General features: G+C 37.9%; 1 protein-coding gene across 1 annotated transcript in view; it reads right to left on the reverse strand.

Moving 5' to 3' along the window:
* The window catches only part of kif15.S (kinesin family member 15 S homeolog), a 66,827-nt gene that overhangs the window by 14,108 nt on the left and 39,817 nt on the right, over positions 1-12,902 (reverse strand). Inside the window, 10 exon segments of the mRNA NM_001091797.1 lie at positions 2,394-2,483; positions 4,451-4,597; positions 5,113-5,235; positions 5,885-5,989; positions 7,055-7,141; positions 7,324-7,402; positions 7,536-7,621; positions 11,235-11,385; positions 11,652-11,817; positions 12,783-12,888. Of these exon segments, the coding sequence (NP_001085266.1) occupies positions 2,394-2,483; positions 4,451-4,597; positions 5,113-5,235; positions 5,885-5,989; positions 7,055-7,141; positions 7,324-7,402; positions 7,536-7,621; positions 11,235-11,385; positions 11,652-11,817; positions 12,783-12,888 (1,140 nt within the window).

Consider the following 12,902-nt stretch of genomic DNA (forward strand, 5'->3'; position numbering starts at 1 on the left):
TGGTAGTGAAGTTAAGGCTTTCTTAGAACTTATATCGGCCGACCAGCTTTTGAGCCATAATGTTCTGCGAGCTGCTATGGATAGTGCCGAGGTGCGCGCGGTGAGTTGCGCGGCATCTAAGGTGGCGTCGCATAAGTAGCTTGATGCCTCTGCAATAGTCTGGGCGAAAGGTAAAAGTTCATCCCGAGGAACACCTTCCTGAATGTCTCTGACAAGGGACTCCGACCATGCCAGGATGGCCCTGGACACCCAGGCTGACGCTAGACAAGGCCTTAGTGTAGATCCAGCTGAGGAAAAAATGGCTCTCAGAAAACCCTCCGACCTTCTGTCTGAAGGATCCTTAAACGCTGCTGCGTCAGTGACAGGCAGTGTGGTGGATTTGGAAAGTCTGGACACTGGTGCATCCACAGTCGGGGGATTAGACCACTTGTCGACCAATTCTTTAGGAAAAGGATAAGACTTGGTGAACTTCTTGGTAGCCTGGAATTTACGTTCAGGGGCATTCCATTCGTTTTGGATAATACTAGTTAGCTGTTCATGGTCAGGGAAACAGGTCGACAACTTGTGTTGTCTTTTGAAAAGTGAAGACGTTTCACCGTGTTTCTTAGGCTTTTGAGATAAGTTAAGTACCTCGAGTACTCCCTTGATAATGTTATCTATGTCGTGTGGGGAATCCTTATCCCTGCCTTCTTCCCTGTCATCTTCCTCAAACTCAGAAGACTCATCTGAAGAGGGAAGTGCACCTTCTGAAGACAATTGCTCCTCGGCTGAATCATCAGAATGGGATTGAGGATTAACTGCTTTAGTTTCCTCGCAGCGTTTTCACTTGGCACCTTTCTTAGGTTGAAGGTGTGCTAGGGCCTTCCCTAATGTATCAGCAATAGCTGGTAAACCCTGCAATGATGCCAGGGATTGGGAAAGCTGGACCGCCCACAGAGGAGGTGGTGGGTCAGCAGAGGGACCAGGTGCCGGGTCTGGAGACAAGTCTGGTGATAAGTCTTCAGCCTGTGGTTCTGAGGGACCCCCAGAAGCAGCAGCTGCCCCCTGCCCCCTAGTGCAGGATAAGCAAAGAGGCTCCTTATGGCTCCCAGGCAACTTAACTTGGCACTTGGTGCAGGCCAGGTATCTCACCTGTGTTGTGGAGGGAGCCCTTCCCCCCGCCCTTGTGAATGGCCCCCCTGTCCTACCTTCTGCCATTATAGTGTCAGTGAGAGGGGTTGAGTCGTGTTCAGTCTCGCCTGCAGTGTGAGAAGCGAACGGCGCGAAGTCTAAAATGGCCGCCGGAACGCATGCGTTTCTGCGCATGCGCGAAAGCGCGAGGGAGACTGCCGCGCCAAAAAGAAATGGCCGCTGGAACGCAGATGCGTTCCACACGGAGCGAACCGCTGCGAGCGACGGAATTAGCCGCTCTCCCCCAAACTGACAATGGCGCTGTAAGTAGCAACAGTCCAAGGACCCTCCCAGGTCACAGAGCTGCAGCAGGCAAGACAGGAGGGCATTACTATAGCCAAGGACAGGCAGGCAGCGGGCCCAGGCGGGGGGAGGGGGGGGCTGGGGTTGGTAAGGGCAAGTGGCAGCAATAGGGTGCCCCCCAAGGCCAGAACCCATAAGTAAATGAGCCACTTACCCCTCACACCGGCCAGACCGTCTGCAATGAAGAAAACAGAGCAGGAAATCGTCTGGGTGGTCGGTTATAGCCTGTGGGCTAGGGAAGTGACCCCGGTGGGTTAAGTCCTCGTAGGGGGTTAACCAATGTAAAGCAGGGAACCCTGATTACGGTATCACCCCGGGTGTCAGCCAAAAGACTGACCGAAGAATTCCATGTCTGAATGTCCTTCCTCCCGGTAGCAGGACACTTAAAAAACTGAAGACTGTGTTCAGTGGGAGGGGTTAAGCCTGCTCTGGCACGCCCATTCAATTTAAATAATTCAAGTGTCCTGCCTCCGAAGGATGGAGCTTAACCCCATCGTTCCCTGTGTCCCCCTTGAGACGGCAGAGAAAAGTATTTATCGTAGACAAAAATCAAGTATATATTTAGAGCATATTTTGGCTCGTATTAACGAAGTGACGGAGATTGTGAAGAGGACCCAAAGAATAACAAAGGGCCGAGGGATGGCGCCCATGAGCTCCGCTGAACTTATTCTAGGCGATTAAAGAATTAGGGACACTTATAGGTGTTATCACCTATGTGGGAGGGGGAGCAGGGAGGGGGGACTGTGAAGGGTTCTGGGTAGGGTTTTTTATTAGTGCGGGTTGAGTTCTCCTTTAAGTTTAGGGCTGCTGTTGTATCAAAAGCCTGTTATTAGCAGTATAAAGCTGCAAATATCCATTTTGACTTCATATTTTAACAGTTGTAACTAAGCAACTGACACATATTGATTTTTTGCAACTACCTGTGCAAGGACTACTGGAGAATTGCTGTGTGAGGGCTTTATTTTCTCTTGCTCAGTCTTTGTGATTTCAAGGTCTGTCATTAGTTTAACCTGAAAGATAAAATGATTATGAAGTCAATTCAAGCAAGAAAAAAGTTGTGGCTGATTGGGCCACTACAGATTTATTTTTTATTTGTCTAATGGAGACTCATTAAAGCATAAGAAAAACTAAAACCACTAGGGATGCAAATACTAGGCACCCCCCAAGGACTATAAAAACTTACCTGATACTTGCACTAATGCTCCTGTTAGCACAGAGATCTGCTTCTTATGGCTGTACCCAAGGCTAGCACATATGCGGTAGAGTGAAAAAGATAGCTTTTTGCTTAAAGTTTGGCTTTTCACTCTACTGCGCATGTGCACCTGCCAAGAAGATGGAAGTAGAAAGACAACTGTTCTCCATGGTGCTTGCATAGAAGTACTGTACCCAAAGCCAGGTAACGTTTTGATGCAGCTAACATTTAGTACCCACCAGTAATGAAAATGTTCCTTTTCCTTTTAGAGGAGTATTTATAATTATGTTCCTCTAGCTTTATATTATCTAGCTTCTATGAAGTGGACTTCATAGTCAACTGACTCTACTTGCAGGTGTAAACTTTGCTTAGTACCACCCTCTCAGAATCAGTAGATACAAACACATATATACAGCATGACAATACCCTTCTCACATATATACAGTATGACAATACCCTTCTCCTGTAATGCTCTAAGTTTGGCATAGGCTGACATGTTCCTGGAATCATACACACAATAGGATGAACACATTAAGTTGGTTCATAGCTTGTATAGAGACTATAAAAACATAAATATAAGCAAAACAAGAAGCAAAATTAAATGTTTGACTATACAGGGCTTAAAGGAATTGTTATATAAAAATGAAAACTAGGTAAATAAATAGGCTGTGCAAAATAATTGTTTTTAAATTAAGTTAGTTAGCCAAAAATGTAACGTAAAAAAGGCTGGAGTGACTGGATGTCTAACAGAACAGAACACTACTTCCTGCTTTTCAGCTCTCTAACTCAATTAATCAGTGACTTGAAGGGGGGCCACATGGGACATAACTGTTCAATGAGTTTGTAATTGATCCTCAGCATTCAGCTCAGATTTAAAAGCAACCGTTATGACCCATGTGGCCCCTTTCAAGCTCAAGCGAGCTGAAAAGCAGGAAGTAGTTTTCTGTTATGTTAGTCACTCTAGCCTTTATACATAAAATTTTTGGCTAACTAACCTTATTAATAATTTTTTTTTATTTTGCACACATGGGTCATATCTGTTGCTTTTGAATCTGAGCTGCATGCTAAGGATCAATTGCAAACTCACTGAACAGTTATGCTCCATGTGGTCCCCCTTCAGAGAGCTGAAAAGCAGGAAGTAGTGTTCTGTTGTTAGACATCCAGTCACTCCAGCCTTTATACATTACATTTTTGGCTAACCAACTCTTTTAGATTTTTTTTTTTTATTTTACCCAGTTTTTATTTTCACGCTGAACTGTTCCATTAAATAACACACAATATGGAAGACTATTTGTGCCGCTTGATTATTTGTGTCATTGATGCTGTTTAGTTGCTTAAAAGCATATAATGCTAATCAGTCCAGATATACAGCTATAGTAATTCTACAAGTTTGCACAATAGGAATGCATCAGATCACAACTGCGCTAATGTCAATAATTTAATTGAGGGCTTAATTACATATATTTTAAGCATAATGTAAAGCTGTCATAATATTGCTGTACCGGACTGCAGGTATATTTGCCTTTTGGCACAAAAGTTACGGCCTGCTAACATGCCCATACAGTGTAATTCAATTTATTCTTCTTTGCCTTTACAAGCCAAACACAAACAAACACAAGGCATGTTTTAACCGGTTAACTCACAGTCTCAAAGTATGGAGATCCCTAGCAAGACTATAACTTTTGTTCCCTAAAGGTTGCTGTGCCAAGAGTAGTTTTACTAGGACTTCTTAAAATGATTGGTATTCGTATGATATGCTTTACTGCTGTTTTCTGATAATATTACCTTGTTGGTTAGTTCTGAGATTAGCTGTTCTTTTTCAACTAATTCTTTTTCGCAAGCATGCAGCATGGTTTCCTGCTTGTTAAAAGCTTCTGTTAGTTTCCCCAGCTCTTCAGTTGCATGAGCCAAATCATCACATAAAAGTTCTTTCTAATATCGGGAAAAAAAAACATTTAAAAAAAAATAAAAATACAATATCCACATACTTAAATGTTGCTGTAATTAGAATATTTTATTAGATAAACGTCTCTTTCACTATATTAGTCTTTGTCATTCAGTCAAAAATCAAATCTCCCAGCCATCAGAATTGCTCAAATGAATATTATCTCAGTCCTGGACAAAAGATCACCAACATAAAAAAGGGCATGTTGATGGAACTGAACTACAGAACTATATCAAGTACTCTTTTGGAGCAACTATAATAGCACAGACAAGTCTGTAGATTTAATTTTGTTTTAGAGCAAATTATTTAAAAGCCGCATATGTCTTGTAACACACTCAAAAATATTAATTATGCACACATTTATATTTGATATATATATATATATATATATATATATATATATATATATATATATATATATATATATATATATATATATATATATATATATATATATATATATATATATATATATATAATAACTGTTTACAGCTTGTCCTACCTCAATGTTATCAGCAGACTGCTTTCTTTCCAGGCTCTCTCTTAGCTCCTCAATTTGCTTCTCTTGCTCTTCATTAACAGTTTTACACTCCTCTTTGGCCAACAAAACAATACTGTATTTGCTCTGGAATAAATATAATGAATAAAGCATGTGGAAGCATAATAAAACATTATTATGCAAAGAACTTAAATAATACAAGAATCATATTTTTGCATATAATAAAACAAATGTGGGACTCATTTGCAGGACTGACCCAAAATAAAATTGATATTAAAAAAAATGTGAATTACCCCCAAGAAATATTTAAACTCTCTGTTCATCGTTGTGTTAGATTGGAGGGGGGGGGGGGCATGTTTTCTTTTACTTTTCCTAGAAGGACAGTAGGATGTGGATGGCAGCTCCTTGTCAGACCTGCCTAATTATGGATTGACTGGCACCCTAATGTTGAAAATAAGAGTGTCGTCAGTTGTCCTTAAGAGTCTAGGGAAGAGTATAGGGAAAGGAGTTACATTTAACCAGGCTAAGAGGAAACGTTACATACATGCCCCTTCTATTCTTAGAGTTGTGTAATAAAAAGATTAATAGTGTGTTACACTATATGTCACCTTTTAAAGGCATTTTAGTTGTTAATTACTTTGCTATCAAAGTATCAGATATGATACCAACATCATGTTTTTATATATTCTACACATGAAACAATGGCAAGCAATTAAATATTGTTTCCCTCATAATATTAAAATTTGCTGTACCAGGTATTCTTGGCAATACATACATTAATATCTTCAAGTTCCCTTGTCAGCAAATCTATAGACTCCGTCTTGTGAATAATAGTTGTTCTGTGCACTTGAATCTGGTTCATAAGATCAACGACAACCTCCTGCAATTAAACACAAGTTTATTAAAAATATTTACAAACTAACTTAAATACTACCTACAGTTATGTTCAGAATTATAGCAGTCGGACATCACTAACATGATCAATCACTGTTTTTGGTACAAATTATATTTCTACACGGCAAATAATTTAATAGTAGTAGTGTAGTAGAGTAATAGAAAACCAACAGACATGACATGCATGCTGCTGATTCTGTGTAATTGAATCATTAATAATAATAGCTTGTTCCAAATAATAGCAGTGTGGAATTTAATTAGCGAGTTCATTCATTCTGTGAAAAAAAACAGGTGTCAATTACGGCCCGTATTTAATGAAGGAAGGCAGCTAATGTCGTGCATGCTGGTTATAGTGCATTTCTCTCTGAAAAACAGTTCAGAAGAACAGCATACTTTGATTAAAAAGTTGATTGGAGAGGAGAAACATATAAAGAAGTGCAGAAAATGATAGGCTGATCAGCTAAAATGATCTCAACTGCTTTAAAATGGTAACCAAAACCTGAAAGATGAGGAAGAAAATTGTAAACTACCATTCGAATGGATAGAAGAAGAGCCAAAATGGTACAGACTCAGCCAATGTTCAGCTCCAGGAGGATCAAAGAAGGTCTAAAGTTACCTGTGAGTACTGTTACAATTAGAAAACGCCTATGTGAAGCCATATTATGGGCAAGAAGCCCCTGCAAAGTCCCATTGTTGAAAAAAAAAAAAAAATATATATATATAAAAAAAGGGTGTGCTGTAGAGGTTACAATTTGCCAAAGAAAACAATGACTGGCCTTTTTTGGCTCTAGGGGCCACAGACAGTTTGTAGACGACCCCTCAAGGATTTTGAACTTTATTTTTTAAACACACTGCTATTTTTCTGAACAAAACTGTACATGTAGTTAGTATTTTTAACACCAGTCTACTTACAATAACATCTGCAGCTTTTATTTACAGACTTTGTGCCATTGACAACACAATAGTCTACAGTACTTAAAGTTTTCAAATAAATATGGTGGCTGCCCTCCCTGTATAAAAAGGGGGTCCCATAGTTGAACTAATCACTCACCTTGTCAGCTGTGTTTTTCTTTTCTAAGTCTGCTATCATTTCTTTAGAAGACGTCAAGCTGTGCTCCAGTCTTTGAAGCTCTGTAACCTGAAGATTGTATGGTGACAACAAAATTGAAAAAACAAAAACAGCTAAAATGTTAGGTTTAGGTGTTCATACACTATGTATGAAAGTCAACAATTATTCAGATATACACAAGAGTATAAGGTGCCACATACAGCAGATCTGTGCGATATATTGCTCGAAAATAAAAAAAACAAATGCATTACCTGATGCTCACACTTTGTAACCAGCTCTGAGCACTGCTTTCTAAGATGCATATTTTCATCGACAACTTGCAACAGCTCTCTAGATGTACAAAATCAACAACACATTTTAGCACCATAATATAATAAAAATGTTGTATTTGGATTTTAGCAAGAACTCGGTATATGTTACTTCTTTTGTTGTGAATGAAAAGACATGATTAGCAATGTATTACTTAGTCTTGCTTTCTTTGTCTTCCTCCAGCTGTGATGTTAGCTTTTGTCGCCTTTCTTTTTCTGTTTCTAGCAGCTCCAATAGATTCTAATACAAAAAAAAAAAAAAAACAATTTATAGCCTTCAAAGCTTTTTGAAAATATTTTGTTTTACTTTAATACTTTACTGAGGGCACAGGTGCTGTTGGACATGTAGCTAAATGTGGGTGAAGGAAGAGGATTCACACCAAATAAACAATGCAACTTGCAAATAAATATGCAAATTGTAGGTAAGGACTCCAGTGCCCATAAGACCTGCACAGATCTCTAGCACAGTACATTTATCTACCTTATATTAGTAGGGGAGAGCAAATACAGTTTAATTTCCTAATATGCTTTTTGTCTCTGATAAAGGTTTCACTAATGACTGCTTTTAAGTATCAGCTTCAATGTAGTCACTGCCTGCCTGACTTTCCATTTTCTTTCATTTCTGGCAATATAGTTTGGGTATACAGTAACAACTTTGAATATTTTGCCAGTTATTGTCCTCGGTTTGTGTTGCTGCTGTTGTAAGCCTAGAGACTATTCTTAGAAGACGTGATGAATTTTCAATGTCTTGCTCCTCTCTAAATCACTTGGCTGGAGGAAGTTCAGATTTTGTATAAATGTAAGCAGGTTTAGGGTGTATAGCAAAAATAGTAGGGATTGCGTTTGGTTTGAGCTGTATTTTAGAACCATTAGAAACGTAGCAGTCTCAAGTAAAATGCCTTGAACATAGTCTGCAATTTGATGTTTTCTTCCCTTCCAAAATTTTTAAAGCCATTGCATCCAAGTCATTGCAAAACTGTCCAGTTTGAGTGAAGCCAATTTTTGATGGTATGTATATTTTTAGGGAATGGATGCAACATAAGATCAGGGAATACAGATTTCTGTCCTATTTTGTAATTACATCCCTTATCTATACAGCTTGGCATCGTTAAATTACCCTGAAGTGACAAATATACACGGATGGTTATAGTTGGTGCAAACACAAAGATAAATAAGAGTATAGAATTGTAGTGGTTTAAAGTGGAATTAATCCCCAAGAAAAATATAGCTGCATTGAGTTAACTATATTAAGATTTGGTTAGTGTGTAACTGCCCATGACCAAGCTCATTAATCCCAGGCTGCTGTTGATAGACTTTTACGTTCATTGTAAAGCATATAGCAAAAAATTGGACTCAGCAGCGAAGAAGATTGGCAGCAACCAGAGACACAGATCTTCATTACTAAAGAGCTGTTGGTGCTTTGTGCTAGTAAGGGCTCATACACATAAGCATTTTGCCCTGCTTTCTCCTCTCGTAGATTTGATCTGCATGGACTTCACCGGAACAGCACAAAGCACAGTCTAGTCTACCACATTGTACTAAAATAGGCGCGTTTAAGTGCCGTAGTGAATCATGTTGCACTTGCATGCTCCTGTGTAAGTATACCAGGATAAGGAAGAGTAGGCTGTGCTTAGTCCTGCACCCCCTCCAGTGAAATCCATGCAGATGAAATCCAGCACAGGATAAAGCAGGACTAAACACACACGTAAGGGGCCTTAAAGGGGTTGTTCACCATTGCGTTAAACTGTAGTATGACGCAGATAATGATATTCCAAGACAATTTGCAATTGGTTTTCATTTGTTATTATTTGTGGTTTTTTAGTTATTTAGCTTTTAATTCAGCAGCTCTGCAGTTTGCAATTTCAACAGTCTGGTTGCTAGTCCACATTACCCTGGCAAAAATGCTTTGAATGAAAGACTGGAATATGTATAGGAAAGGGTCTGAATAGAAAAACTGAGCAATACAAAGTAGCAATAAAAATAAATTTGTAGCCTTACAGGTATTTTAGGAGATGCCAGTGGTCCCCATTGCAAAGTTGAAAAGTTAGAAGAAGGCAAAATTAAAAAACTATGATACAATGAAGGCCAATTAAAAAGCTGCTTCAGTAGCCATTCAATAACATATTAAAAGTTAACTGAAAGGTGAACTACCCCTTTCAGTAGGCTATAATATGAAGTGCTGAATTTTTAGTCAATTGTTGGCTATACTTTAGTTCTCCTTGAAAATCTATTTTGTAAATGTGTGTGAGATGCTTTGTATGTCACAGAATATAATGTTCTTAGCTATTTGGCTTGTGGTTTTCTTCTTGAAACCAAGAGACAGGCTGTGAAAAATGTAAAAACTGTAAGACAGTCACTGAATTCAAAGTTATTATGTTCACAGTGTCTCTACAGATTATAATGCATGTAATAACATGTAACTTCATGCAAATGTATCAAATTTATACCCAAGGACTGATTAAGATTATAATGTAATATTGAAATAACTTTAGTATGGGAAAATGGAAAGGAAAATAAAATGAAAGAATATTTTGATATGATAGTTGATAGAGAAGGAAATATAAAACAAATTATACTTTTATACATCTATTGAAGAGCTGCTGGGTCACTGATGTTGTTTACTTTTAGAGGCACATTTCATTGGCACGGAAAAATAACTAGACTGGGCATGTTGGACATTAAAGGGATACTGTCATGGGAATAAAAATTTTTTTCAGAATGAATCAGTTAATAGTGTTGTTCCAGCAGAATTCTGTGCTGAAATCCATTTCTCAAAAGAGCAAACAGATTTTTTTATATTTAATCTTAAAATCTGACATGGGGCTAGACATTTTGTCAATTTCCCAGCTGCCCCAAGTCATGTGACGTGTGCCTGCACTTCAGGAGAGAAATGCTTTCTGGCAGACTGCTGTGTTTCCATCTCAATGTAACTAAATGTGTCTCAGTGGGACATGGGTTTTTACTATTAAGTGCTGTTCTTAGATCTACCAGACAGCTGTTATCTTGTGTTAGGGAGCTGCTATCTGGTTACCTTCCCATTGTTCTTTTGTTTGGCTGCTGGGGGGAAAAAGGGAGGGGGGTGATATCACTCTAACTTGCAGTACAGCAGTAGAGAGTGATTGAAGTTTATCAGAGCACAGGTCACATGACTTGGGGCAGCTGGGAAATTGACAATATGTCTAGCCCCATGTCAGATTTCAAAACTTAATATAAAAAAATCTGTTTGCTCTTTTGAGAAATGGATTTCAGTGCAGAATTATGCTGGAGCAGCACTATTAACTGATTCATTTTGAAAAAAAATTTTTTCCCATGACAGTATCCCTTTAACCAAGAAGCTTAGTGCGCATGTGCTGGTGTCCCAGACACAACGGGGGGGAAGGAAAGTGAACTCTACATAAACGGAGGTACGGGGTATTTGGAGACAGAGTTTAGGAAAGTGTTTTGAACTCAGCGACATCGGTCATATACAGAATTTTGCTATAGCTTGTTTATTAAAAAAAACTTGTGTCATGCATTTACTTGTCCTTTAAAGTTATTTGTAAAAACAATTGCTATTGATAGCTGCATTAGCTTAACTCCTGGTTGTTACTTTTTAAACAATGTTGCAGAAAAAAAAAGGTATGTTAATCAGCTGGTTTGTCTTACATTGTTTCAACATTCTGAGCTACCAGGACATAAAACAGAAAAGGACAAACACTGCTTTCAATAGCAGTACATATAACTAACAAAGATACAGATATCTGTGCATAACTAATTGTATGTAGCTTTTTTTTTTTGCCTGATCTTGTACTCATCTTTTTGGAATGGTTTACTCATTATTCACATAAAAATTTTAGGGAATGGCAAATACTCACACTAAGTTCAGCTCTCAGGGTTTCATTTTCATGTTTACTGTCAGAGAGCTCCTGTTTTAGTTGATCGGTTTCAAATTTCATAACTTCCTCCAGATTATCGAAGGCATCCTGAAGCGAACGCTTCTCTTCTAGTAGGGTTTCATGCTCTAATCTTTACAAAAGGATGAAGTCATAAAATATTTTTAGATTTAATAATTCGGAAATATAAAACTTATAAAACATACAATTACAGAAATATATCGTAGGTAGCATTAAATGAAAACAACGAAAGATGAAAACTACAAAATGTAATTTTGTTTGTAAAAAAAACATTTACCAAGTATAAATAGTGTACAATTATCAAAACGTCGAATAAGCAAGTCTAAACTATACATTTATAAGCGGTCTGTACATCAGTAGGGCAGGTTAATGTAATACCTGAAATTATCCAGTTGCAGTTGGACAGCCATGTGTCTTGCAGATAACTGGCTCAGTTCCTTCTCTTGTTTTTCTCGGAATAAGCTGTATTCTCCCTTCACAGCGCTCAACTCCCTGTCTGCAGACTGAAGCACCACTCTCAAGTCATGTACCTCACTCTTAAGAACTTAATATAGACAAAACGAAGGTTAATGAGAAAATTAAGTTAAAGTAGGAAAGCATTTTTTTAGTATTAATTAAAAAGCAAGCTCTCTAACAAATAATATCTACATAATAAATTAGCTGTACAGTATGCAAGTTTTCTAAATTGGCAAAAATAACTTTCCAAGACATATACATCTGAAAAGTTTATTAATAGGGTGCAGTGTATGCTATGATGAAGCTCTAGTTCATCTATTTTTAAACATACAGCTATGCCATAGTATAGTCACAGAGTTTCCTTGTATACAATATTTGAATTTTTTCTGTATTCTTCTAGACTAGACACTTGGATCAACCTTTTAAGCTAACTTCATGGTGGGTAATAAGTTTCTCAGGGAGGGATAAAAATAACATGATTAATAATAAATCTACCAGAATCACTTATAAGAATACCAAGCAATGCATTGAATAACTGTACTTTTTCCACTGTGTGTCCTTTGCACCTTAGATCCCTAAACTAAGGGAAATAGTTAGATGCAAACTAATTGAAAGCAAGTTACGTAGCCTTGAAAGTCAACACTAAGGGTCATATTTATTATGTTGTTTAAAACAAAATCACTGGGGGAAAAAAACTGTGTAAAAAGCTGTGTAAAACGATTAGAAAATGTATCACGGTTTGTGAAATTTTACAACATGCGAACACCAGATTTGATGCAGTTATTTTACATTGCTTCCGGTGAAAGTCACTCTAAAGCCGTGCTAAAAAACATATGCCGTTTTTTACACGGCAAAGCCTGGCAATGTGTGGTGTATTACCCCGCTGTTTTTTTAAAAGGAATGCCCCTAAAAGGATACAATTATCACCTAGAATTAACATTTGGAATATTGGTATTCATCTCAATTTTTGGCATGAGACAAATTATTTATAGGCAGAAAAAAGGTGAATGACGGGATTAACAGGAGATTCTCAGCACGGTTTATTTTTTTTACCATCTTCCTGGTTTTTGTTGTCTTGCTGTTGCTTTTCAAGAGACTTAATCTGTGCAATAAAGGCTTGTTGTTCTTTATTCCAGTTGGATCGTTCAGAATTAAACAGCTGCCAAGAAAGTA

Source organism: Xenopus laevis, chromosome 6S (genome assembly GCF_017654675.1).
Source record: "Xenopus laevis strain J_2021 chromosome 6S, Xenopus_laevis_v10.1, whole genome shotgun sequence".
Classification (NCBI taxonomy): domain Eukaryota; kingdom Metazoa; phylum Chordata; class Amphibia; order Anura; family Pipidae; genus Xenopus; species Xenopus laevis.